Genomic DNA, 27,977 nt, shown 5'->3' with positions numbered 1-27,977 from the left:
AAAGTGGACTGTGTATGGAAATAAGTTTAAAATGTTTACAATTTTGTATATATTATATATATAAAAATATCTTTTGAGAGAACAATCTGTGATTCTGTATTTTCGGTGTCTGTGTAACCAACTGCAACTTATTTTCAATAAAGAGCTAAAAATGAATAGAAAAAAATAAAAAAAAAGATTTGGTAATAACTTTATTGAATCAGGTGAGCACAAGGAACAAGGAAACTGCAACATCAGGCCCCAGAGATGCAGCAGCTCGAGGGAACTCCCAGCAGCACCTCCCAGGGAACTCAGAGCTGCTGATGGAGAAGGAACTGAAACCCAAGGGAAGACGAGATGCTCCTGCAGGGAAGACATTTCACTCCCTGAACTTCACAAACCACATGGGGACAGCTGCTGACTGGAAGTGGTGGCAGCACCCAGCCCCTGCAGGGGCCAGGATCAGCTCCGGGATCCTGAGACAGGAACAGGGACTGCCAGGGGCTCATGTGCACCCAAATCACCCTCCCCAGCCCCTTCTGGGCCAAACCCAATGTGCACAGGTGGGTGCAGTCTTAAATATTCAAGAAAAGAAACCCAAAGCACTTTGCAGCCTGAGAGCAAGCAAAAATAACACATGTAAGGCAAGGAAGGGTGGCTGTAGGCAGAAGTAGCTCTTGGGTAATACTCTGAGCTCAATTCCATAGAAATGATGATGCTAGAAAAGCTGTGTTTCATCACTACAAATTACATAAATTAATGGCAGCTTTGTTCCTACATGTTAGAAATAACTAAATCTGGAGATGGGAGAGAATCAGACACTGAGCTACAGCCAGGGGGGACTCCTGGCACTCCATCAGCTCAGAGCTGCTGCTGGAGGAGTCACTGGAGAGGAGGAAGAGATCCCCCTCTTCCTCTGGGGTGGAATTTGGGGGTGCCAAGGAACAGGAGCAAAGCCAGCCCGGTGGTACCGAGGGAGGTGCAGGTGTCAGACTACTGTAAACAGATAAATGCACTTAAAGGCACTGCAGAAAACATGGTCAGTAATCAGCAGCATTTAATGTCCCAGGATGCTGTTGGGAGCTCCCACCAGTAATACATCCAAGAAATTAGAAACATGGCAGTCATTAAATAAAATTCCCATGTGCTTTACGGAGAGTAAAGCCTTAATGCTGTTACTGTACATGCAGGGCTACAAAATCAGCTTCTTGAAAGAACTTTACAGAAAAAGTCAGAGGCAACTTCAAATCTTGCACAGATCGGCCCAATTCTTCAAGCAGCAGAATTGACTCTGCAGAAAGGGAAACTCTGCAGCCCAGTGTGTGCAGCTCTCCTGGTCACACAGCCCAGGGAGCAGCACTCTCTGTCACCTTTTACCCCTGACCAGCGTGATCTTCACTGAAATAGCACAAAAAAAATCAGAATGTTTTAAGGGAAGCCACCTCCATTCATTTCAGCGATCCATAAACTTCCCCCACCCCCAAACCAGAAAGAAACCCCCACACCAGAAGCTTATTCCCCCTATTGAGTCCCCTGTCATTCTGCAGATCCACAAGGATTCCCAGCTATGGCATGTTCCAGGAGGAAGGAGCCCTGCCTGCCCCCCCTGCAGCTCAGCCTAACCCTAGCCCAGATGTGGGAGCTCAGACAGAGGGTGGGGACGAGCTCTGGCTCATTCCCCTGACCCCTTTGCCCAGGAGGGCTTCCCAAGTCACCTGCTCCTCTCTGCCTCAAGGGCACCAGCCCCCAGCTACTGCCAAAGCTCGTTCCAAAGTGCACAGCCACAGCCAGAGCCCGGGTGCTGGCCCTGGGCAGAGCTAACTGATGATCCTGCTGATTGCCTGCAGCGAGGGGAACTCCTCATCCTCCAGATGCAAAGCTTTGTGGGTCACCACGTCCTGCTGGGTCAGCACCTGCCTGCACGTGGGGCAGATGTAGCAGTCGAGGTCGGCGGGGGAGTCCGTCTGCCAAACGTTCTTTTTGTTCTTTTTGGGTTTGTTGGAGCTTTGCTTCTCCTTGATCCGGAAGTCGTTGTGAGCAGAGAGCAGTTCCTGCTGCTTGGCTGTGTCTGGCAGCAACACCAACAACTCCTTGAAAATCTTCTTGAAGTTTTCCCCCAGCAGTTCCCGGCAGCTTTTGTAATACTGAGCTGCAGAGATCAGCCCCTGCAGGGGACAGGGAAGGGCAAGAATCAGAGGAAAATGAGTATTTATCTATTAAAAAATCCTACTGGAATTCAGGCCTCCCTGAAAGGGAGGCTTTGGGAAGCCACTCACCTGCCTGAACTGCCCAGAATGAGTTTTAAATTTATTGAACTTGGACTCGTCGCTCTGAAGAAATTCTTTAATGGATTGTATGAGCTGGATGTTCCTCTGCTGGAAGTTCTCAGGTATCAAGTATGATCCGTGACAGGATTTTGGCCTGCGTTGGAAAAGACCAGAAGTGACCCTGACACTGGTTTGTGTCACACAAAGATGTCCTGGGATATAAATGACAAGGCTGTTCTGGTTTACAGCTGCACGTCCTTCCTCCACCCAGCTACACAAAAGCAGCACACAGCTGTCTTGTCAGGATAATAAAATATGGGATTTCCATATCAGATTCCAGCTTTACACAAACAGAATGTTTAAAATGCAAGTTTAAATGTGGTCCTGACATGCTGCTCTGTGAGCTGGGTGCACCCAAAAGACCCGAGCAAAGACTGTGAATAAACCAAGAGATAATGCAGGTTCTGTACGAAACTGACACAAAGTTTTCCCTCCCCTTTTCCCAAAAACTCCTCTTTCTGTTCCAGAAGGAACCAGAGAGCAGCTCCTGGAAAGAGCAGAGCAGTGAAGGTCACCAGGAGAACAAGTCTCAGCACCTTCCTGCTGGGACTCCCACAGAACCAATGGGAAGTACAGGAATATGTTGGAGCTGCAGATTCCCAAATAAATCTAGGATAGACCAAGGTCTGAGCAGCCAAAACATTGCACAGGTTTGCAGTTCCTCAGACTTGTAACTACACAGGGCTGTTTTATGCAATTCTCCTGAATCCAACCCACGGCACCCTGGGACTTCCCAACGGGAACCTTCCCTGGCTGATCCCTTAGAGTCGCTCCCTGTGTGCTGTTTGAAGCCTCTGTGACACGAGGGAGGTGTGAGGTGTCCCAGAGCCCCTGGCAGGCCCTTGACTCACTCCTTCAGAGCTGTAGTGACGGGTTCAGAGATGGTGGAGGATGGGATGACAGCGAAGCCCGGGGGGGGTTTGCTGACAGGCACCGACAGGCCCGGAGGCGGAGGAGGGTTCTTCAACAGCACCACGGAGTTAAAGCCTGAGGGAAGCAGGGAAGGGGCAGGAATTAGAGCACCCACAGACCCCTGGCTAAAACCCACACCAGTGCCTGACACGCTCTGCAGAAGCACCAAGAAGAGTTTGCAGTGCAGACATCACTATATTGGAGAAAACCTAAAAAAAAAAATCTTCAAGAAGCACTTGAGAGTGGCTGATGTTCCTCTACAGAGAAAGTGCTTTAATTATTCATTTACTTTCTCAATGGAAAATAATTTTGAAAGCCCACTCCAAGTCACAATGAAAAACACTTTTGCATTATTGAAGTGAACACAAACCACAGGAGGAGGCAGCAGGCCCAGCCTGGCCTCTCCCAGCAGGAGCCGCACAAAGAGCGGTGCCGGCGCCTCCCAATGCGACCCCACTGCCATGAAAACCACTCCAGCTCACGTCTGTTCCTGTCTCCCTGCCTTCACGAGGTCATGGCTTAAAGCACGGCAGGAAACCTCTGCCAGCACAGGAGGAAGTGAAGTGACAAGTGCCAGCAGGGACAGGACACAGCCAGATTCCCTTTGCCTGCAGCAGCTTCCAAGGCAGATCTTGGAGCACCACACATGGATGTGTCAGCCTTGGGGACAGGGAAAAACCAGCTCATGAACCAGCCCCAGCGAGCAAACACCTCCAGCTGTGGGGCAGAGGTGAGTCCCAGAGGACATTCCAGCCCCCCTGTGGCACCCAGGCTGCCTCCACCTCCAGAGCCCAACCTGGCAGCTGGTGGCAGAACCACACGAGAGCCAGGAGTTGACACAACACATCCACGTGTTCTCTGGGCTCTCCCCAAGCAAAGCTGGCCACGCTCAGCAGTGCTTCCCCATCCCTGGAAGTGTCCAAGGCCAGCCTGGAACAAGCTGGTCTAGTGTGAAGTGCCCCAGCCCACAGCAGGGAGTGGAATGAGATGATCTTTAAGATCCCTCCCACCCAAACCACTCCACAATTCTGAGCTTAATTCCCTGCTTACCTGGTGGCGGGGGCATCCTGGCTGATCCTGAGCTCCCAAGAGCTGGGAAGTCTTCCTGAGGTAAAGGGCATTTGTTAGTCACTGGGGGCTTTTTAAGGCCGGGGGGCTCTTTGGGTGCAGCACAGCCAGCTGATGGTTTCTCCGTGTGCCCGTTGACGAGGGGGCCGTGAGCAGCAGGGAAGGCCCTGCAGGGCTGCTCTGCCTCCGGGGGCTTCTCTGTGCCTGGCCTGGGCAATGGTGGCTCCTGGGGTGGGCGTGGGGATGATGGGCTCTGCTTCTCAAGCCCCATCTTCTTTTTCTTGCCCACTTTTGTAAAAGTTTGTGAGGTAGAAGCTGCCAGCAAGGAGGAGACATCGAACATGGTCGGGGTGTTCCGGATCTCCTGGGTGGTCAGGCCACCACTGCCGTCCTCGTCGTCTGATTCACAGAGTTTATTGCTCTTCTTATTTCCTTTGGAGGTGTTCAAGGATGGTTTTTTGGCTGGCTGGTTGACACAGGGGCTGCACATGGCTTTGACTACGTTTTTACTGGAACCATTGTTCCATGCAGATGTGATGTGAGTTACTGTCCTATTGGTGGGCTTCACTTTGGACACCAGGGCTGGGAAATCCTCCTCCTGGAAGGCTGCTTTCCTGGCAGTGGCTGTGTACATCAGAGACATCCCTGATGAGATGGTGGGAGCTGCAGAGGAGGACAAGCTTGGGAAATCTTCTTCTTTAAGCTTAACCAGTGCTGGCTGGGCAGAGCTGTGGGGAAGGGAGAGGATTGGAGTTACTGAGGCAGCAGAACCCCAAGGGACAGCACAAACCCACAGCTCTCCACTCCTCCTCAGACTGTCACTTAGAGTGACACAACAGGAGTTGGACCGGATGATCCTCGTGGGTCCCTTCCAGCTGAGGATATTCCATGATTCTATTCCATGATTCTAAGATCAAGCCAGGAGCTGAAGCAATGCCTGAGGCTGCTCATGCTGGTGAAACAGCTCCAGGCAGGAGGGGACAGGGCAGGGGAAACCTTGGAGGGATCAAACGATCTGGAAAATTATTTTCCCCAGAAATGCAGAACACATCAATCAGCTTCTAAACGTGCTTTTTCCCTGCTGCAGCCCTGCAGACTCACCCTTGGAGAGGTCCTGCTGCAGAGCCGATTGCTGGAAAGTCCTCCTGGCTCAGCACTCCGTTAGCAGCTGCTTCTTTTGGAACAGGGACAGAGAGAGCAAAGACATTGTTTTCAACCCAAACCCATTCATTCCAGAGCAGGGGCTATCAATGGCCATGACTGCAGCACTACCAAGGCCTATTTTCAGCAGCTGATGATGTCATTAACTGACATTCCAGGAGAACAATTTAAATCCATGCATCACTATTTCCTTCAATTAACTGTGCTGCCCATCATGTTGTGGCATTCAGGAAATTCATGATACTTTAAATGAGTAAAACATGGGTAAGGCAGAACTTTCTGAGGGAACCTTCCAGACACTGAGATGCCCTGCAGCTGCAGGACCTGTCCAACACTCACCTGTAACATCATTTGAAGACTTTGGCACACGTTTGGAGCCGAGCCCGTCGGGATCCCTCAAATCCTCCTTTCTCCCCCTGCTGCTGCTGCCTTCCTCTTTGTCCTCCACCCTCTTCTTCTCTTCCTGCCGTTTGGCTGCCATAGATGCCCTGACTGCTGCTGCAACATCCCTGTCTTCTTCTTCCCTGCAGGACAGGGCAGACTCCTTTGGTCAAACAGCAAGGATCTCGGAGCACTGCCTCGTTCAGTGTCACCTCTGTGGTGCCAGCTCTGGTGACATCCCTGATCTTGTGCTGCCACCTGCTGAGAAGCCCAAACCAGCCCCACCGCTCCAATCCACCCCAGCCAGGCAACACTTCCCCCTGGATTTCCAAGTTCCATGTGTGGGAATAACAATCCAGGCCAGAAGAAACTGGGCTGAACTGGGAGTGACAGTACCAGGGATGCAGGGGGCACCTGTCTCTCCCATTCATTTCCAAATGTATGGAATCATTCTTGGAGGCCACAGGAACTCTTGGAGACATGGCTGGGCATGAACTCTCAACACATGCACGGTCCACATGTGACACCAACAGAGGAGTGCTTTGGGATGGACTTTTTTCCCCCCTGTGGAATCACCAGTAATGAACCAACTGCCCGTCCAGCCAGAAAAAGAACAAAATAAGATGTGCAGGATGTAAAAAGCACTCAGGTCTGGTGTGGATGAAGAGATATAGAAATGCAAAGTTTCATTTCAATGCTTAACCCTCTTCCTTTTCCAAAGCACTCAGTCTGGCCACACAGAGATCTGTTAGTTCAATGAAAAGCATGGTCCTTAGAACAGGAATTTCATGACTACCCAGACCAAAAACTCCAATAGACCTGCACAGACTTGTCACCTACTTCAGAAAATCCTGTTTAGAGAAGTTTGCATGAAAACAGCTGCTGGAATTAACTCAGGGTTCTGAGTTTATTTAACCCAAAAGTTGAGGGTTGCATTGTTTGCTTCCTGAGCCGAAACCTCACACAAAATAATTCCATGATGACCAAGCATGTAGCCAGGACAGAGGCTTGGACTGGAAGCTGTCAGCTAAGGACTCACCACGGAGGCTTCCAAATGTTGTATCACTTCCTTCCTCCTAATCCACCAAAATATTGTGAATTGGCAAGTAAAAGCCAAGAGTAATTGGGAGTAAAACTCCACAGAAGGTTCTGCTACTCACCTCTTGTACCTCCAGCTGCCTCTCCTGTTCTGCTGGCTCCCTCGGCTGCTCAACCTGCTCGCCCTCCCTTGCCTGTTGAACCTGTCAACCTCCTCGTAGTCATCTCCACCTACAACACCTAAAACAGAGGGGAAGGATGATCACTCTCAGTTATTTCTCTAGTGTGGGCATCACACTGTGCCTGAAAAATGTAAAAACATACTGGTACAAATAAATTATCTTAATTTCTTTCCGATGACCAAGTCAGCAGTTCTCCTAAAATTACCTGACCTCATTAAACTCACGCACAGGGAAAAAATCCTACAACAATTTAGGCAGGAAGGGATGCCTGGACATCACCTGCTCCAGCCCTTTACTCAAAGCAAGGCCAGCTCTAAAACTACATCAGAGGGCTTTGTCTGGGCAAGTTCTGGTTATCCTCAACCTCTGCAACTCTCAGGTTGGAGAGGCCTTCTCAACCTCTGCAACTCTCAGGTTGGAGAGGCCTTCTCAACCTCTGCAACCCCTCAGGCTGGAGAGGCCTTCTCAAACTCTACAACCCCTCAGGCTGGAGAGGCCTTCTCAAACTCTACAACCCCTCAGGTTGTAGAGGCCTTCTCAAACTCTACAAGCTCTTGGTGCTGTTCCAGGGCTTGTCTACCTTTTTTGGGAAGAATCTTCACGCCTATGAAATATTCACCAGGCGTTCTTAGAGACTAAGACCCATCGATTGGTTTGGTTGGTGGGAGGACCTTAAAGAACACCTTGCTCTAGAGGACCTTAAAGAACACCTTGCTCCAGAGAGCGAGGACACCTTCCACCAGGCCAGGCTGCTCCAAGCCCTGTCCAGGGCACTTCCAGGGCCGGAGCAGCCGCGGCGGTGCCTGCCCACCCCGCCAGGTCCCATCCCTGCCCCGCAGCCCCGGCAGGTGCCCATCCCTGCCCCGCAGCCCCGGCAGGTGCCCATCCCTGCCCCGCAGCCCCGGCAGGTGCCCGTCCCTGCCCCGCAGCCCCGGCAGGTGCCCGTCCCTGCCCCGCAGCCCCGGCAGGTGCCCGTCCCTGCCCCGCAGCCCCGGCAGGTGCCCGTCCCTGCCCCGCAGCCCCGGCAGGTGCCCGTCCCTGCCCCGCAGCCCCGGCAGGTGCCCGTCCCTGCCCCGCAGCCCCGGCAGGTGCCCGTCCCTGCCCCGCAGCCCCGGCAGGTGCCCGTCCCTGCCCCGCAGCCCCGGCAGGTGCCCGTCCCTGCCCCGCAGCCCCGGCAGGTGCCCGTCCCTGCCCCGCAGCCCGGCAGGTGCCCGTCCCTGCCCCGCAGCCCCGCTGACCGTCGGTCCTGCGCGGGTGCCGGGGCGCGTAGGTGAACTGCAGGTCGATGTGGCGGTTCTGGCGCGCCTCGGCGCGGCTCTTGCTGTGGCAGGCGCTCTTGTGGGCCTTGTAGTCGATCTCGGTGCGGAAGGCGTGCGTGAACTGCTCCGAGCTGCAGCGGCCCTCCTCGCACAGGAAGTGCTTCTCCCTGAAGTGCTCCCGCAGGTATTCGTAGTCACTGCAGAGGGAAAACACAGAGCTGAGCCTCCCCACTCTCTGACACAGACACTCCTACAAGGGTCACGCCTTCAGTTTGAGCTCTCCCACTTCCCAGGTTCTTGGGGATTCCCTGCATTGGTCCATGACTCTGAACTCCATACAAAGTGTCAGCAGTTCTCCTCACAGCTCAGTCACACAGAACAATCCTTTTCCTTTTCCAGCCCCAGAACCAAGGACACCACTGCAGCTCCAGGCCCAAAAAGTGCAAACAACAGGGAATGGAGGAGAGCAGTCTGGGAGGGTGGGACTGCATCACCTGAGCTGGAACTGGACAATGAACCCAATATGGAAATGGACCAAAACTTAGCAAAGTGTGAAAACTCCTGACCCATTGTCCATCTTGGGTGTAGCCCTGGCCAGGCCCTTGTACTGCCCAAGGTGAATCCTTTGAGGCCTTTTAATAAATCCCTGCTTTATTCCTTAACTCTGCCCAGCCTCTCTTCCAGGCAGCCTCTCAAGGCATCAAGGGGAGGTGAGGACAAGCCCTAGTGGTTCATTTGTCATTATCCCAGGGATGTTTTCCAGCTGATCCTGTTTCTGTACAGCCAACACATGATCCAGGTGTTAAACCAAACCCACAGATGCTCAGCACATCCAGCTGTGCAGACGACAAAAAAGTTACCTCTATTCCCCTTGCACACAAACCTTGGAGCAGCAGGATCAAGGAATCAGAGAATTAAGGTTGGAAAAGACCTTTAAGACCATCAGCTGCTACCACCACCATGTTCACCACTAAGTCATGTCCCCAAGTGCCACATCCACATGGTTTTAAACATTTCCAGGGATGAAGACTCCACCATTTCCCTGGCTAACCTCTTCCAGTGCCAGACAACCTTTTCCATGAAGGAATTTTTCCCAATATCCAATCTAAACCTCCCCTGGTGCAACTTAAGAACGCTTCTGTGGCAGTTCATTCCTCTTGTCTTGTCCCCCACTAGAGGGAACACACCACACACTTCCTCTTGTCCTGTCCCTCATTAGAGGGAACACACCAGACAATTGCTGCAAAATTACCTTACTTATTAAAGAAAATTTTAAAGCATAAACTAGACCCAAAGTGAATATTTTGGCTATTTATTTAAGGAATTGCAGCTAACCTGCTGCCACTCCTCCACTCCGCTTTCAAACACTACTTACCCTTAAATTCAAAGCACACCCGAGGAATTTTACTTCAAAATTTAAGCTAGAAAAAGGGAATTTAAGCTGGAAAAAGGACTCAAATCAGTAATGTTTGCTTGCCTGTAGTACTCCTGAGCCCCCTCAGAGTCACAGAAGTGGCAGAAGTAGTGGTCCCTGCGCAGGTGTTTGAGCAGCTCGTCGTTGTCCAGGTAGCGCTCGTCGCAGAACTTGCAGAGGGGGTGGCCCCGGTGGGAGGTGTCATCAGGGTCCCCATGGATCCGGTGCCGGGCCAGGTCCTTCCTGGAATACCATTTCCTCTCATAGGTGAAGATCTGGAGGGCAGGGATTGTGTGAATACATTGGGATTTGGAGATTTGCATTCATAGATTTGCATTCATAGATTTGTACTGTTTCCTATGGACACAGAACCAAACAGAACAAGCCAGGCTGTGTCCAGCTTCTCCATCTGTAGGGGTGGAAGATTTCAAAAAGATGCAGTTTGACCACCAACACCCAAAATTTTTGGTGGACAGGAAGTAAAATTCAACTCATGGATTCAAATTAAATCTAACTTGCATTTCTCTGAACACTGGGAATGAATTTAATTCCCTTTTTTCCCTTTGGAATCTTTTTGTGCTGTAATGAGTTTAAATTATAATCCCTGGAGTGGAAAAAGCCTAACTATGTATTTATCAACAACCAGTATTTTGCATTCTCAAATTTAGAAACCCCAAGGGAGCAGTTTTACTTTCCTCTCACAGTAACCACCCCAAATAGCTGCACACAGAGGATCCACTTCAGTAAACAACCCCTGTATCACAAGCCAGCCTCTGTCCCCACTACCTTGTGAGCTGTTTTGGTAGGAAGGGTTCTGGAGATGCCAAAAAGATCAGCCCAGCCTTGAGAACAGAATATCATTTATTTCTGGCCTAGATAAGGACTGGGAAATTGCTCTGGGAAAAGGTTTGTTTGGCTTTGCCAAGACTGATGGACTGCAGCTTCCACAAATTTAGAAATTTCTTTTCAGTGGGTATGAGTAAGATGGGACTTTTTTCTTTGAAATAAAAATCTCTACAGTACTTTGAAATTAAAGAGCAACAGTTTTAATATTGTTTGTGAGAGAAAATGGCAAACAAGTTCCCCCAATGCTGAGGGAACCCTGGGCATGAAGCACCTCACCAGAAACCAAAGGAGGTCCTGCCCTCCTTTCCCACTTCCCTTCAATCAGCTCCAGGAATTCCAAGACCACAGGAGACTCAGCTCAGTTCCCAAACTTATTAGGGTTCATTTAGGTCAACCTGCTCACTCCTGGATCCCATCCCTTTTGGCAGCAAACTCCAGTTCACCTGGCACAAACCAACTGTGGCACCACCACTGTGGGGTTTAATTTAAAACCTGGAGAACCTCCAGGCCCTCTTCATTAATCAGTTTATGGAAGAAGAAAGGCTTAAAATAAAGCAACTGGCCTCACTGCAGGAAGAGGGAACTTAAATAAATCCTTGCTGTTCTGCCTTCCCATCTTCCCAGGAACTCCTGGAGGTCATGGAGGGAAACTCCCTCCTTCCCACACATCCAAGCAGAGGCCCAGCTCACCTTTAGGTGTTTAACACAGAGTTTGCAGCAGAAGAGCTCGTGCTGCTTCCTCATGTGCTGCTCCAGATCTGCAAAGGTGTTGAAGGGCTTTGCATCCGGGCACAAGGAGCATTCATGCTGCAGCAGCTTCCTGAGGGATGAGAGAGATTCCCAAAAATGACCCAACTCCCTCTCAGCACCCCCACACCTTGAGCAAAACACAAATGTTCCATCCCTGGCAGAAGGCTCCAGTTTTAAGGCTGCCCCTGCAATCTGTAGGGAGGGTTGTGACTTGCTTATTGCAAGAATTGCTTATTCCAAGAATTCTGCTGGATGGTAGGAACAGGATGGAACCAAACTACACCGAGGTTCCAACTGCTGGACCAGAGTTGAGCAGCCATGGAGAAGGAACCACAGTAGGAACTCACTGTAAAACTGAGTAAACTGAAACAAACCCTTCCCCTGCTGGAGATTCCTGCAACATTCACATCCAATTCCACTACACTTCCCACTGTCAGAAACTGAGGAATATGGTGGGGAGAGATAAATTGAAATTAAAGAAATGTATTAGGAAAGGAGGGAAAAAACCCAAAATCCCACCACACAATGGCTCCCAGGAAGAGCTGAGCACTGGTCTCACTGGGAGAACTCCTACTCCCTCATTCCCACAAATATCAAGCCATGCAAAACTGTAAATGTCCCATAGTTACGTTCTCAGCCCAAATCAGGGTGAATATAATGCCCAATTCTCCAAAGAAAAGGTCCCACTGCCTGTATGCATCTTTTCCACTCTTCTTTCCATTATCTCAAACCCTCCCAATTAGGATTGTTATGAAAAATATTTGTAGAACACGATGCTAAAGCCAGGTTTTTATTCTGCGCTGTTTTTTTCACTTCACCTTTTTCCCCTCCCATTCAGAATTAAGATCTTTGTGTGAAGACAATGTTACTCTTCATGTGATACTTGGCACACCTTGGTTTGGTTAGTTCTTATTCAGCACAGCAGTAATTACAATTACAACAGTAATTAAGTCTTTATCAATTTCCACAGCAGCCACGCAAGGAATGGGAAGGTTTTCAGCAAGTTTGCTGCTGTTAAAGATGCCAAAAGTGACTTTTATCCAGAGAGCAAAGCTCATACGTTGTGCTGGCGAATCCAACGCTGCAGCCCCAGGAGGTGCTGAGCGCTCAGTGCCCTGCTCCGGGCTGTCACCTCACCAAACACACCTGCACAGGTGACTCAGAGCTGCCCAAATGCCAGGAGAGCAGAGCACCCCGCCCTCCCAGCACTTCCTGCCACGTCCCATGCGCCACCACGTGCTGGGGACATCCCGGGGACATTCACCTGTACAGCGCGTACACCTCGGCATCCATGAAATAAATGTCGTATTTCTTCTCATGCTGCAGCTGCTGCAGGGCAATGGAGGAGAAGGATGGCAGCTTCCTCCCGAACACCACCTGTGGGAACAGCACCGGGATGCGCATTCCAGGCAGGCACGACCTCCGGGAGCTGGCCACGCCCGCAGCCCTGTGCCAGCCTCAGCTGTCACCTCCCCTGGGCACTGTCCCCTGCTGCCAGCAGGGCCATGGGACACCTTATCAACCCGCCAGGGATTGGCCCAGCCTGGCCCCTGGAGTTTGAACGGGATTAGGAAACGCTCCCGGTCTGTTTTGCTCCCACAGCTGTTCCCAGAGTAAATATCCCCAACCCCTTCCACAGCCAATGCCTGGCAGGAGCCCTGCCCCCGGCTCCTCCCCGGCTCCTGGGGGATCTCACGGCGACCTGGAGTTTCCAAGTGACTCAATGGCTAAGGCTGGCAGGGAAACCACTGTTTCGTGTTTCCTTAACTCCTAGGAAAGCAAGGAGCTAAACACACAGCACCTCCCGAATTACCTGTACCACACACCCCTCTCAGGGCATCTCCTCGCTCCCAGCTGGGAGTACTGCAGCTCCCACCTCCAGCACACATTGCCAGCCCGGGAATTGCTGCGGGAACAGCTGGAGTGACCAGCCCCAGCCCAGACAGGCTGAGACAGAAATACAGTAAGGAATTTCAGTTCTTCCAGCAAAAGCCACATTAGAAATCTAGAAGTACACTCCCAGAGAAGCTGTGGCTGTCCCTGGATCCCTGGAAGTGCCCAAGGCCAGGCTGGAAGGGCTTGGAGCAGCCTGGGACAGTGGAAGGTGTCCCTGCCATGGCAGGGGTGGCACTGGATGGGCTTTAAGGTCCCTTGCATTCCAAACCATTCCAGGATTTTACGATTCCGTGATCCCCCCTAAGAGCTGCTGCCTCCTGGAGCAGGGAGCAAAGGCTCCATTCTCTGCTGCCAGAGCGAGCCCTGCTGACTTCACACCATAAACATTCGCTCTAACTCCATTTTCTCCACGTTTTGTTTCCCCCTGGCCCAGGCGGCGGCGGCACCCCTGGGAGCGGGGCAGAGGGGGATAACCCGGGCGGTCCGTCCCCGCCGGTCCCACCCGGCCCATTCCCTGTGCGGCCCTGCCCGGGAGCTGCCCCGCCCGGCGCCCGCGGCCCCCCCAGCCCCGGGCCCGGCCTCACCTGCCGCAGCTCCTCCCGGCACACGGCGCAGTACCGGACACCGCAGAGCGCCCGCATCCGCACGGAGCAGCGGTAGCAGATGGGGTGCTCGCAGCGGCCCAGGGCCACCACGTCCAGCTCCCCGCAGCACAGCACACACGGCCCCTCCGCCGGGCCCGGCCCCGCGCCGGCCATGGCGGCCATGGCGGCCTCGGCCCCGCGCCGCCCCGCCCGCACCACTGAGCGCGGGCTAGAGCGCCGCCCCACCATAGAGACGCACGCTCACACAGCGCTCAGCGGCCATAGAGCTCCGCCCAGAGCGCCGCGCGCTGCCGGAACTGATTCCCCCCACGGCCACAGCGCCGCCATACTGATGTCACCGCGCGGTCCTCCAGCGGCCGGCCATAGAGACGCAGCGCGGTGACCATAGAGATGCCCGGGGCGGAGCGGCCCCAGCTGCGCCGCTCTGGCTCCCGCTCGGTGGTGGCTCTGAGGGGGAGGAGGACCCCGGGGGTGGTCGGCGGTCTCGAACACGTTTGGTCCTTCCCTAGGTCCTTCCTGGCTGTGGGGACATGGGGACCTCAGACTCTGCACTTCAGTCTGTGGGGACATGAGGGACCCAAGGCCGCTCTGGGTATCTCTGCAGGTGGGGACATGAGGAACCCAGGGCCGCTCCTGGTATCTCTGGATATGGGGACACAGGGGCCCTGATCCCACTGCCGTGCCCCACTGCTGATGGACGTGGGACTTTCCCCCGACAAACATTTCCCCTGGGGTGCCAGCAGACCCTCCATGGGTTCATCCGATCGCCAGCTCCGCTGCTTGATTTAATTTTAAATTTTATAACCCAGCCGTGCATTTTCCCAAGTAAACCGGAGGTGATTGGGGAAATAAAAGCATTAAAAACGTACTCGGAACACTGCAGACACTGGGGTTTGGTATCCGCTAGAGCAGGAACACAAACGAGCTCAGTGTAACATGAATAAACCTTTATGTGCTGCAGGGGCTGAGTCCCACACGGTTCCTTCCCCCTGTGCGGAGGCAGCCCAGGTGTGAAAAACGCCAATCACTTGTTTTAGAATTTTAAAGGTTTAATAGTTTATTATTTATGGTTATAAAAATATTAATATAATTAGAGTAATAATAATTTGGACAATTAGGATTAGGACAATATGAGACAACAAAAACAAAGAGTTACAGACAGTCCGGGTACCTTTTCTGGGCAAAATAAGTGCAAAAAAGGACCCACGTTAACAGAGGATTAACCCTTAAAAGCAATGGCCTGTTGCATATTCATACATCTCATACATGATTCAAAACTGAAGGTGTTTCTGCTTAATGTCTACTTCCCCCCTTCATCTTATAAATCAATTTTCTTGGCTCCTCGAAGTCTGAGGAGGCAATCATTCTTTTCTTGAGATCTTGGTGTCTTGTTGCTGTTTTCTCTTTGAAGAATTTCTGGATTATCTTATCCATTCCTTGTACTAGTTACAAAAAGTATCTTACATCACATAGTTTCTATTTTAATATTATGCTATAGCCTAAAAACTGTATTTACCACACTACTTAAAAAGATTAATACAGCACTACTAAGAAAATATTAATACAACCTAACTTTCCAACATAACACATATAGTATTAATTTTAATATTTGTGAAGAGCCAATCATATAATATGCATTTCTCACAGATGGGAATTGCTGCTGCTTGGACAGGAGAGGGTGCTCCAGGAGCAGGGAAAAATGCTTCAACAGCCGCCATGTTCCTCTGGAAGTGGGGAAAAAGGAAAAAAGAAATTAAAAAAAAAGGATAAAAGCTTGTTTGGCGATAGCACAGAGGAACACACAGGAAGTTTTTCAAAGTTTGCTGCCTCTCACCTCTTTTTCTTCAGGGATTCCTGCTAAGTGACCAGCGTAGGACCACTGAGTCATAAAACCTTGGAATGCTTTGGTCTGGGAGGAACCTCAAAGCCTTCCCAGTGCCACCCCTGCCATGGCAGGGACACCTCCCACTGTCCCTGCGTGTTTTAAGCCCTGTCCAACCCTCCCAGGGATCCAGGGGCAGCCACAGCTTCTCTGGGAATTCCATCCCAGCCCCTTCACCACCCTCACAGCCAGGAATTCCATCCCGGTATCCCATCTATCCCTGCCCTCTGGCAGTGGGAAGCCATTCCCCCTTGTCCTGTCACTCCAGTTCATGATGAAATTCCTACTGAATTCCTGGGGTCTTCCTGGAAGATCTGATTAGCACCTCTATGGTTCCTTTCTTTTCGCTGAATTCCTTGTCATTTGAGTCAAAAAGTTGCCCTTCAGTTTTCTTTGAGCCATAAACAATCATTTCAGGACAAAGCAACTCATCAAACAGATCATTAAAACATCCCATGATGTTCACCAGCCTCGGTTAATGACATCTGTGCCATCAAATAAATTAAGTAATAGCTTTGTTAAGTGTTTGGGAGCAGATAATGAAGGATTTGAACGATCTGGATCATTGGGTACAACAGGTAATATTTACTTTCTCCTAGAGAGCCCCATTTATCCCTCTCGAGCGTGGAGTGGGATAACACACGTCTTGCTAATCAAGCCTGAAGTGTGTTTGGGTGGGGCTGCGTGGAATAATTAGGAATGACTGGTGATGCTGGCTGTAATTACTCCAGGAAATGTTCCCCGAATTAATGACACTGTTGAAAATGTTTTTGTGCCCCAACTGCATCACCCAATTTTGGAGAGCAATTAGCATGAAATGAGCTGGAGGCTGCTGGCAGTGATGTGCTGCCCTGAGTGTCACTTGGCTGGGGAGTGACACCATGGCTCGGGATCATAAACACACCTGGGCAGCTGGGGTGGAAAGGGACATTACTCACTGCCAGGACAATGGGCCATGGACACTCAGCATGAGCTGGGACATTTCAGAGTTGGTGACATCACTTCCCACCAGCCCAGGAGCACCAAGGAGCTGATCCAAAGCCCTGATCCTGCACAGTGTGCCCAGAGCAGTGTGGTTTGCCCCCAGGAGCGTGTGGTGTTCCTGCTCCTGCTGTTTGCCAGGCAGGCAGCAGCTCCTCAGCTGGGGCATTTTCTGCTTTTGGGATGATATTTGTTCTAATCAGTGGCTGGGGGGAAACCACTGAAGATTCCGTGTCCCTTCATGGTGCAGGTGAACCTCCCCCAGCTCTGACAGCTCCTGCCTGGTCAGATCCACCCTCAGTTCTCAGATCCAGGGAGTTCATTTGGAACAAAACCCACGTAAGGACATCATAGAATGGCCTGGGCTGGAAGGAACCTTAAAGCTCATCTGTGCTCCTTCCAGAGTTCCTTCTGGAGGGCAGATCCATCCCTGACTCTACACCCATCCCTGCCCAGATCCCAGCTTGTGGCGTGGTGCCATTGCCAGAGTTGGGTGTCCTTAACCACTGCCTCTGGCTCTTCCTCCACAGCACCACAGAGAGCAGCTTGGAGCAGCCCTTCCACGGCACCACGGCCTCAGGCTGCACCAGGGAACCTTCAGGCTGGATATTGGGAGAATTCCTTAATGGGAAGGGCTGTCCAGCTCAGGGCAGTGTTGGAGTCCCCATCCCTGGATGTGGCACTTGGGGACACGAGTTTGTGGTGGCCTTGGCAGTGCTGGGAGCGTGGCTGGACTCAGTGGTGTTGGAGCTCTGTTCCAGCCTCAGGGATTCTGTGATTCCATGGTTCCATATCCTGCTAACGCAGCTCTGCTGCTACCATGGCTTTTCCAGCAGTTGGACACATCTTCCCACAGCTGTAAAATGCCAAAAAAAACCCCTCTGTGTTCCATTTTGGCATCATCACACAGGATATTCCCACTCTCCTGGCATTCCCACCATCATCAACCAGCACAAAGAATTTTTAAAAAGCCAACATTGAAACCTTCAAACTTCACCAAATCCTGTTTCCAGCTCCTCACCCTTCTGGAGAGCCATCCTGCTGGTGCCTGTGAGTCATGTGTTGAGATTAATTTATTTTGTGGTGCAGAGAGGTTTTTATAAGCCTGTTTGAAGGGATTGAATCATTCTTTGCTGATGATTTAAAGATGCTGGTTTATTTCTCTGGTGATTGCAAATGAGAGTTGGATCTTAGCACCGAGTGTGACCCCAAAACATAAAGAAATAAAATTTTATAGAATTAACTGGGTTCTAAATATCTTAGTTGGTGCTTAGTTCTGTGTGTTGGCAGGCAGGGAATGTTTCCTTCCCAAGAAAAAGGGTTAATATTGGCACTTGGGATAGTTGATTTCCATGTTTACTCACTAAACATCCCATAATAACTGCAGGAAAAGGCCCTTCTCCAGCCATTTCATCAGCAATAAATACACTTTGGAATAATTGATCAGTCTGGAGATGAGCACAACAAGCCCATTGCACTCAGCAGAGCCCCAGACCCGATATTTATTGTTCAGCACTGAGATCCTGTCCAAGTGTAGAACCAAAGGTTGAGCCTTGGATTAATTTCCCATTCCCAGCTTGGTGCCGACATGGCTCATTTGCAGCCAAGGCTCTCAGTGCAGAACGGGGAAATTTGTCTTCATTTGATAAAGTTTCTGCTAAAAGTGATGATTTTCTCAGCGCTCTGTTTTAAGGAAAATAAGACTCAGCCAGCCCCTGAGCAGTGGCTGCTCACAGATACCTCATTGCATGGAATCCTGGAATGGTTTGGGGTGGAAGGGACCTTAAAGCCCATCCAATCCAATCCCAACACCTTCCACTGTCCCAGGCTGCTCCAAGCCCTGTCCAACCCGGCCTTGGACACTGCCAGGGATCCAGGGGCAGCCACAGCTGCTCTGGGCACCCTCCCCACACTCAGAGCCAAGAATTCCTTCCCAAAATCCCATCTAACCCAGCCCTCTGGCAGTGGGAAGCCATTCCCTTGTCCTGGCTCTCCAGGACCTTGTCCAAAGTTGCTCCAGGGGAGGTTCAGGTTGGATATTAGGGAAAATTTCTTCATGGAAAAAAGGTTGGCTGAGGCAGGCTGGCAGAGGCTGCCCATGGCAGGGGTGGAGTCAGCATCCCTGGACTGCTCAGTAAATGTGTGGATGTGGCACTGGGGGACACGGGTTAGGGCCGAATGAGGAGGGCGTGGGCTGATGGTTGGACACGGGGATCTTAGAGGACTTTTCCAACCTTAACCTGTGCAGGTTTGCCTGAAGGCAGATTTATTCTCATCGACACCCCTCTGAGCCCTCCAGCCATCTCACACGTGTGTGCTGGAGAGCCTCAGCTAATTACATTCCAGGAGAACAGGAGAGCTCTTGGGAGTTGTGTGGGCTTTGGTTAGGAGATCTCAGGACTGTCAAATGAAAGATTCATCTCCCAGCTCTTTCTCCTCGCAGCAAACTCTGCAGAGCAGAGCCAAATTTACTCTGCACTTCCCACATCTGGGCATTAACCCTCTGGTGGGGTTGGGAATTACTTCCAGGAGAAAGCCTGGCTCGTGGACTGGAGGGGGCTGAGGATCTGCTCACATTTCACACAGCAGCCCATGGCATCTTTTCTCCCTGCTCTTTTCCCTGCTCCTCAGAGTTTTTGTCTTTGCTGCTTTCCCGAGGCAGCACTGTCATCCCACATGGTGGGGAATTTTTCATCATGGTTCCTTGGTGCTGTTATGTCACACCCAAACCACTCTGTGATGCTGCTGCAGCAGCCCTTGATGCATTTGGAGACTTTGAGTTGTCTGCCAAGCACGGGAGAGACAAAATACAGGGCAGGGTGGGCTATGGTGTCTCACAGTCCATCCTCTCACCCAAGAGGCCCCACCAGAGCTGGGCTCTCCAGCTGATGAGTCACCCTAGGAGTGAAGGGTCACTCCTGCAGCTTACAGGATGATGGACACCTTCATTAAGCTGGAGGTGAGGACCCCTCGGTGGGTTTGGTGAATCTGGGCCTCTGTTTGGTTTTGGTCTCCCATCGGTGATTCCGTGATTCCCTCTCTGTACCTGGGTTTGAAGCAGAAATAATTCCACTGACTCAGCTGGGGCTTAGCCATTGTCTGTAAAGGGCTTTGAAATCCTATAGGATCAATGCCTTGAGAGTGTGGGTGATGGTGGTGTGAGCTCAGCACCGAATCCAAGGGAGGAAACAAATTCCCTTGGCTTGGAGCAGCAGCTCCGTGAAGCTCTGCACAAGTATCACAAGTCTGTGGGGTTTTTTCCTTACCTTTGTGTTAATGGATCCATTGTTTCGTGTAAAGGTTTCTCCTGCTCCTGTTCTATCCTGTGTGACATTTACAGTACTCTTTGTTCCATTAGCAAAGTAATTTGAGATAGTTTATTATCCTTTGGAGACTTCACTGCCTTCTGTTTAACTTCCACGTGACTGGACCCTGAAGACAAAACCTCTTAAAATAGTGCATGAGGCTAAAAATAGTGGGGAATAAGTTGCTTCTTAGGAGTCAAATAATTAATTTAGTGCACTTTAGCAAGATCTGCAACACTAGGAAACACCCCTTGTTGTTTCCTCTTTCTCTTCAGAGCCACCAAAGCCTGCAGCAGCTTTCTCAGGAGTCAAGGTGTGTTTTACCTCACAGCTTGAAACTGTAATTTGTTTGTAGCAACTGCAGCTCCTTTATTTCAGAGGAACAGACAAATAGCATTTAATCACGTTCTGAATCACCGGGGGCAGGAATTGCTCCGTGATCCGAGTTTGTTACACAAGGACACGCTGGAGATGTGAGAAAATGGCAAAGGTTGTTATTGCTGGGGCTTTGTGGGGTGCTGCCACCACAGCACCTGAGGGACAGGGGCTGTTTGGGTCCCCCTGGCTGAGTGCCTCATCCCAGCCCCACACAAACACTGCTCTGATTGCCCAGGAGCTCAGCAGTGGGATGGGTCTTGGAAAACATCAGGATTTACTGAGCCACACGTGTGGGAATGTCCTTTTCTTGCCACCAAGACTTTGCTCACTCCCAGGTTGGAAGCAGTGCAGGAGGCAGCAGGGATGTGAATGTGAGAAAGGAGGGGAAGTGCAGGAATTTGGGCAGAGCTGGGCAATCAGAGCAGCGACCTGGGCAGCAGGATGTTCACACAAACGTGACAAAAATGTGACATTTCTGAGTGGGACCTGCAGTCCCAGCTCACTCAGCTGCTGAGCTTCCAACCTTGTCTGGAAATCACCTCCTCACAGCAGCACTGGCTGTGCTCCACCTTGGGCAGTGCCTGGCATGGGCAGCAAAACTCATCCCTTCTCCAACCTCCAACTTCACTTTGTGCCTCCAGCTGATTTCACAGTGGTGAAGCTGCTTTTGGCTGATTTGTGTCCATCTGCTCAGGAAGGCAGAGCTGGGCAGTGGCCAGGTGAAGGCCCTCGGAGCAGGAGGCTCCAAGTTACTCGGGCCAAACTTCCATTCCTTGGCTGGTCTTTGGCAATGTGCTGAACGCTCCGTGCCTCAGTTTCCCAGGCTGAAGAACAGGATGATCCCAATTAGCAGAGTTGGATGAGTTTGCAGAGTGCAGGAGGGCAGGCTCTGTTCCTCTTCATCCCAAGTGATGTCGCCTCCACCCTCTCATACTCCCACAGGGACTTGCTGGAGAGCCCAAATGGCCCAAAAATGTCATGAATAGAGCAGGCATTAATGCCCAAGAGTGCAGAGGCCCCATGGCAGGGCTGGCCTCTCCGATTGCTTTGTTTTCCTGCTCGGCTGAGTTGCTAACCTTCCAATAAACACCAGAGTCATTATCATAAAAATGTGGAAAATGCTGTCATTAAACCCCACCGGTTTTGCTTTCAAGTGCCTCTTTCTGGGACATCAAATTCATTTAGCTCATTCTCCAAAGCCACAAATCCTGAGTGGCTGCAGTAATGTGTGTGGTGGGAGGTGAGAGCACAGCAGGAATGAAATCGGGTGGAGAGGCTCTTCAGAGAGCTCGGCTGGGTTTACTGCAGGGGTGAAGATGTGGTGCCTCCAGCTGCTCACCCCTCTCTCCCCTCACTGTGGGGTCCCTCTGGATGTTTTCCAGAAACCCCAGTTCATGCTCTGGAGCTGTGGTGGAGATGGTGGGTGCAGTGCAGAAATTGGAGGTACCCTCTGGAGAACCTGAGCATGCAACAGGATGGGAGTTGCAGCAGAAACTACCTCTTACAAAAAGAGGGATTTTGTTCCAAAATAAAAGAAGAAAACCTTAAATCCTTTCAGCAGCAGAGCCCTGTGATAAATCCCTGTGGTTAGGTTCCTCAGAGAAGCTGTGGCTGCCCCATCCCTGGAAGTGTTCAAGGGCAGGTTGGACAGGGCTTGGAGCAACCCAGGATGGTGGAGGGTGTCCCTGCCCACAGCAGGGGCTGGGACTGGATGGCCTTTAAGGTCACTCCCAACTCAAACCATTCCAGGAGTCTGTGTTTCAATGATGATCCCATTCCCCTTCCCCTCAGCCAGTGTGGAATGACATCATTAAGGGTTCATCCGAGCACTGGGATGAACCTCAGCACTGGGAGCTGTGTCTGTGTGGTTGGGAAATGTGATGCTGGAGCTAAAATCTGAAGGTTTAAATAAAAACATAAAAATGGGGTTTCCAAAAGGGCTTGGGGTCAGCTGGACCCTGCCGGGGTTCGATAAACACCCGCAGCTATGGAAATTACCCGAGAGGCTGAAATCTCATATTCCTGTGAGTCTGTACAAGACTTCCATAGGAACCAGGACTTGTTCAAAAGTTTTTTATCTCCCAAAAATAAGCAGGATTTTGCTCCTCTGGGGGAGTTCCTGGCACAAGCCCACCCCGGAGCAGCACGGTGCCATGTGCCCGCTGACGTGCTACGGTATTTGCAGAGCATCGGCTTCTGCGAGGGGAAGAAGAATCCTAAAATTATCTTTACTTACTTAGAATATAAATAGCAGACAAATTGCTTATCAGCTGTTTCGTTGGAAAGATATTTAAAAATACTTGGGAGAGGAAACGTGCACTCTGCTGCTGGAGATCCGGAGCCATGCTGCATCCCAAGGGTCGCGGCGCCTTGCGGACAGAGCTGCTGGCTGTCAGCAGGGATCATTCCTGGGAGGAAAGAGTTCAGTTCATGGGGAGTTTATCAGGGTGACAAGTTACCCAAGTCACACCAAAAACACACAGAAAAGACACTTCAGGCAGATCTCTGGGAATGAGAAAATCTTCCATTCCCGGCTGGGAAGGTTGAGCCCACATTGGAGTGTGGCTGCCGTGAAACAGGAGCTGCTAAACCTGCCTTTGTTTGGGCACAGGGCAGGTGCAGAACAAGCCAAGAGGAGCATCAGGTGCTTCTGAATCGATCCTTCCCTCGTGGGGAGGAGGGAGGGTAATGGCTTTAGCTGGAGGGAGTAGAGCCCTGGCGGCAGCACGTGTCCCGTGCCAGGTGAGCGGGGATGCGCTGGGCTGCTCGGTGAGCTGGGCTGTACTGCTGCCATTCATTAATGGCTCCAGCAAACAGCAAAGTGCTGAGGCCTTCTAATGTCCAAGCACTCAAGGGGTGACCAAAATAGCCCATCCAGCAGGGATTGGCTCCCCGTGAGACGGGAGCCGGCCGCATCCTTCCTGTAAACCTGGGCGCTTCCAAGAACTCGAGCCGTGCCTGGGTTGGACTCTGCTCTGGCTCATTACAGGAATGAGCTGTGCTCTGCACAGACGTAACTTCCAGCATTCTCTCACGAATGGCTGGATCACCCTCCTCCCGAGTGGGATTTGCATTCACTCCCAGCCTTCTCAGAAGAGGAAAACCGAGAGGCTCCACACTGACACTGCCCATCCTACATGCCCTGATCCCTGCCAGGCCAAGGGGCTGGCTCCTACAGGAGTAGGATGTGGCTTGGCTGAGATCCCACATTCTGAGGGGTTCCCAGCATGGTTCTGTCCCCAGTGTGAGCCTGGAAAAACATCCCCCAGAGTGGAGGGCACAGAACACCAACAACTGCAGGCTGGGCTGTTAAGGTTTCCACTGAGAACTTGTGCTGCTTGGGTGGGAGAAGAGGAGACTGGATGGTGAAGGACTGGGGGATCCCAATGATGGGAAGCAGCCTGGATGGGATTCCTTTGGACCATGTTAAAATAAAATACACAAGGAGAAATTCCAACCTCTGCCCAGAACAGCTGTGGCTGCCTCATCCCTGGAAGTGTCCAAGGCCAGGTTGGACAGGGCTTGGAGCAGCCTGGGATAGTGGAAGGTGTCCCTGCCCAGGGCAGGAGTGGAATTGGATGGGCTTTAAGGTCCTTTCCAAACCAAACCATTCCATAATTTGAAAATGCTCAGATTAAAATTAATCTTTGTGTGGCCTGAAAAAAACCCCAGAAATTATTTAGTCCTAGTTCAGCATATAAAGAACTTCCCTAATAAACAAGAGGAACTGGAATTGCTTTCTGATGAGCATAAACTTGACCTGCTTGGTTTCATTAAGGAATCTGGAGGGGGGAATCAGCTGACTGCCAAGGCAGAATTGATGGTGATATTGTATTTAAGATCTGAGTGGCAGAAGAGGAGGGCAAGCAGCCTGACAAACCCACTGCAAATGGTCCCGAGCACTTCACCACAGGGAACACGAGGATGCTCACGGATGCTTGGGATGCTCCAGGCTGCGGGGGGATGCCCAGAGGATGTTCGAGGCCATGGGGACGATGCTGAAGGCTACAGGGAGGCTGCTCACAGACGCTCGGGGTGCTCTGGGTTTCAGAGGGATGCTCAGAGGATAGTCGGGGCCATGGGGAGGATGATAAAGCAACAAAGGGGATGCTCACGGGTGCGCGGGATGCTGGGGGCTGCGGGGAGATGCTCGGGGATGCTCAGAGGATGCTGGGGCCATGGGGAGGATGCTGAAGGCAACAGGGGGGATGCTGACGGGTGCGCGGGATGCTGCGGGCTGCGGGGAGACGCTCGGGGATGCTCAGAGGATGCTGGGGCCATGGGAGGGTGCCGGCATCCCGGGGAGGGGGGATGCTGCCGGGGGAGGGCGGCCGGGGGCTGCTGCCGGGGCGGAGCCGCGGGGCCCCTCCCGACGGCGCTATAAACCGGCGGGGCGCGGGCGCGGGGCAGCCGTCGCTGGGGTGCCCGGGGCCGGGCACAGCCCTGCCCGCACCGTGCCCCGCGCCATGGCGAGGGGACAGCTGTCGGGGGGCGCCTGGGGGGCCCTGGTGCTGCTGGGGCTGATGCTGCCGGCCGCCCCGGCGGGCGCCTGGTACAAGCACGTCGCCAGCCCCCGGTACCACACGGTGGGTCGCGCCTCGGGGCTGCTGATGGGGGTTCGCCGCTCTCCCTACCTGTGGCGGCGGGAGCTGCCGGCCGAGCCCCCCCGGCAGCCCGGGAGCCCCGGCGGGGACAGCGCCCCGGCAGCCCCCGGCCGCCCCGGCGGGGAGAGCCCCCCGGGCGCCGCCCCGGCCCCGCCGCCTCCGCCCGGCCCCGGGCGCCTCCTGCAGCGCCTGCTCCGGCGGGGCTGGGGCTGGGGCGGCCCCCGCCCGGCCCCCGCCCGGCCCCCGCCCGCGCCCCGCCAGCCTCAGGTAACGCCCGGCAGGGAGAGGGGCCCGGGGGAGCCGGGGGGAGCCGGGGGGAGCGCTCGGTCCGCGGTGCTCGGGACGCTCGAGGGGCGCACGGGATGTGTGCGGAGTCCTGCGGTCACCCCGCGGTGCTCGGGATGCTCGAGGGGCGCGATCCACCCGGGGGATGTGGAGTCACCAGGGGGGCCACCAGGTCACCGGGACTGTGAGCCTTGCAGGGGTTTCATCAGGAAATTGGGGTTCGGGGAACTTTGGAGGGGCGTCACCAGCTAAGTGCGTGTTTGTAGGGGCTGCACTTTGCCTTCAGGGCAGAAAAAGATCTGGATGAAGTGTCCAAGGTCAGGTTGGACGGGGCTTGGAGGAACCTCGTGTAGTGGAAGTTGTCGTGCCCATGCAGGGGGTGGAACTGGAGGATCTTTAAGGTTCCTTCCTACCCAAACCATTCCAGGACTGTAGGATTTCTGTGTCCCCCATTAGATGCATCACAAACCTGCACTTTGTGGGACTGAGCTTCCCGTGCCCGAGGGGTGCCCCTGGGATATCCATGGGGTATCCGTGGGTATCCATGGGGTATCCATGGGGTGTCCATGGGGCTGGCAGCCCGATGATGCTGAGATGGCCCTCCCCAGCTCAGGACCCTTCTCCTGCCCCTCGGGGCTCAGCCAGGCTGCGTGGGACTGCCTCGGGGCCGGCTCCAGGCTTTACATTTCTTTCCTCTTATGTAAAGCTGGAGCCAACATCCAGCTGAAATCCACCGAGGCTTTTAGCTGTTGGATCAGCCCCTGAAACATGTAGCTGTATTCCTCCCCCACTTCATTTTTTGGAGGAAATCTGGGATAAGAATCATTTTGGGAAAGCTTAGACAGGTCAGCCCAGCCCTGGATATGTTGTGCTGTCCTGGGCTCCGCAGGCTCTGACCTGGGTACACCCTTGATTAAATCCTTCTGATTTCCCAGGCAAATTCCCACTGGGAACCCTGTGGGCAGGTCCAAACCTGGAATTTGGTTCTGTGTGGGTTTATCTGCGTGGGGTTTATCTGTGTGGGGTTTATCTGCATGCACGGTGGCAGAAAGGGAATCTGCAGGTCAGATCTGAGCCTGTGGAGGAGGAGATTTAATGAAACTTGTGAATGGAGCTGTGCTTTAAACACTGAAACGGGGTCCCACGTGGGGAGGGAGGTGGTGCTGGAGCTGGATACTCCAAAATAATCCAATCCCTCTTCTCCTTCCAGCTCTTCCCTCTTGAAGACCTGGCTCTGAGGCGCTGACGGACGTGGTGGAGATGCTTCCTGAGCCAGAGGAGCACTGGCTGCCCCAGGTGGGACCTGCTCACCTGGCTGGCAGGGAAGGGTCTCCTCGCTGGATCTGCGGGTACTCTGACCTCTCTGAAACCACACAGACACTGACATCCCAAAACTCTGATTTCTCACAGCCGCTGCCCAGCTGCGGTGGTAAATCCATCTTGTTTCCAGGCCAGCCCTGCGCTATGAACTCGGGGAGAAAGAAACAGGGGAGATATTTATTTTTGTTTATTTTTTTTACATTTCTGTACTGGCTTGTTTGCAATCTGATAGAAACATGTACTGTTCGCTTCCTCGGAACCTGCCCTCATTAAAATGAGATGTGATCAAAGGAAACTTTGGCTTCCTGGTGCTGTTGCAGGGTTTGGTGGGGATTTTTTGAGAGCAAAACCTGGTCCGGCTCTGCATGGGGCAGACACGTCAGCAGTTGGGTCACTCCCAGATTTTTCTGACATGATTTAACTCCTTGACACAATTTTTTCTGCAGTTTTACAGTAAATCTCTTTTACTGCCTGTCGGGGAGTCACTGCCAGGCCAAATGCCAACTCAGATTACAAAATTTTGGGATATTTCCTCAACTGGGCTGTACAAAAGCTCTGCGAGCCCTTATTGCTCTGCTTGTGTTTTAGGGTTTAATTTCTATATATTCCCACTGATGGAAATAAATGTCAGTCCCCATTAAAACAGGGAGAAGCCTCAGGGCTGGGCAGGAGCACATGGGGAAGGGGCATTGGAGCTGGTGGGATCTGGGATTTAGGGAGAACTGAGGTGTGAGGGGCTGAGTCTGGCACTGCTGAGCTTTAACCTGCCAGTGGATTTTGCAGGAAATTTGACAAAAAGAAACATTTCCACCCCTCTGCTCCTGCCAAGGTTTGTGTTGTCTTTGGTTGGGGTCTGGAAGGAAAATCCCCTCCTGGGGCTTGTCAGGGGAGCCAGGCCAGGCCATGCTGTCCCTGCCGTGCTCCCCTCACCCTGGGGCTCTGTCACCCCTCATGGGCTCTCAGGGAGGATTTGGGGGCTGTAGCCCATGAAGGATCATTCTCTCCCAGTTGTTTTCCCCACCAGTTTCTCCTCCATGTCCCCTCTCCTTCCCCCCTCCCACGATTTTCCAACTCCTGCCCTTGGATGCTGGGATGGGCCCGATGAGACACAATTGCTGCCCTTGAATCCATCCTTGGCAGAAAGCCAGCAGCCCCTGGAGTGGCCATGAGGCCAATTCCTCCAGGAAAAGAAGGGGTAAAATGAAGCAGAACAGGTAAAGCTCTGCTTTGAATTGAGGGTGGACAGGGAGGTGAAGGGTGATGGGATGGCTTCATCTGTTGGCAGCAAACACTTGAATGTGCCAGTTGCTGGAGTGAACCCAGTGAGACATTCAGTGAAAACCACAAACCCTTCACTCCTCACCTTGGAAAATAATTTTTCTTGTAGAGCTCGAGCTGATTCCC

The 27,977-nt window shown here is 52.4% G+C and overlaps 2 protein-coding genes across 3 annotated transcripts; one reads left to right on the top strand and one right to left on the bottom strand.

The window, feature by feature from the left end:
• Positions 1 to 174: 174 nt before the first annotated feature.
• On the bottom strand, positions 175 to 14,046 carry ZNF598 (zinc finger protein 598, E3 ubiquitin ligase). Of its 2 annotated transcripts, none has more exons than XM_071444853.1 (12): positions 13,798 to 14,046; positions 12,582 to 12,694; positions 11,258 to 11,387; positions 9,785 to 9,996; positions 8,287 to 8,504; positions 6,989 to 7,106; positions 5,787 to 5,971; positions 5,388 to 5,460; positions 4,269 to 5,014; positions 3,158 to 3,293; positions 2,256 to 2,400; positions 175 to 2,144 (listed from the first exon to the last, which is right to left on the bottom strand). In XM_071444853.1, exons 1-12 carry the CDS (start codon positions 14,044 to 14,046, stop codon positions 1,797 to 1,799), a joined length of 2,673 nt encoding a protein of 890 aa, XP_071300954.1. In that variant the 3' UTR covers positions 175 to 1,796. The 2 variants fall into 2 exon arrangements, with proteins under 2 accessions (XP_071300954.1, XP_071300955.1); XM_071444854.1 differs by having other exon boundaries at positions 5,388 to 5,457; positions 13,798 to 14,019.
• Positions 14,047 to 24,180: 10,134 nt separating this feature from the next.
• Positions 24,181 to 26,868, top strand: NPW (neuropeptide W). The gene is made up of 2 exons (XM_071444670.1): positions 24,181 to 25,235; positions 26,464 to 26,868. Exons 1-2 carry the CDS (start codon positions 24,543 to 24,545, stop codon positions 26,497 to 26,499), a joined length of 729 nt encoding a protein of 242 aa, XP_071300771.1. The 5' UTR covers positions 24,181 to 24,542; the 3' UTR covers positions 26,500 to 26,868.
• The last annotated feature ends 1,109 nt before the right edge of the window (positions 26,869 to 27,977 follow it).

Source organism: Agelaius tricolor, unplaced genomic scaffold (genome assembly GCF_023055355.1).
Source record: "Agelaius tricolor isolate 1412-34295 unplaced genomic scaffold, bAgeTri1.0.p SCAF_19, whole genome shotgun sequence".
Taxonomy (NCBI): Eukaryota; Metazoa; Chordata; class Aves; order Passeriformes; family Icteridae; genus Agelaius; species Agelaius tricolor.
This window is presented reverse-complemented; position numbering and strand designations above follow the sequence as displayed.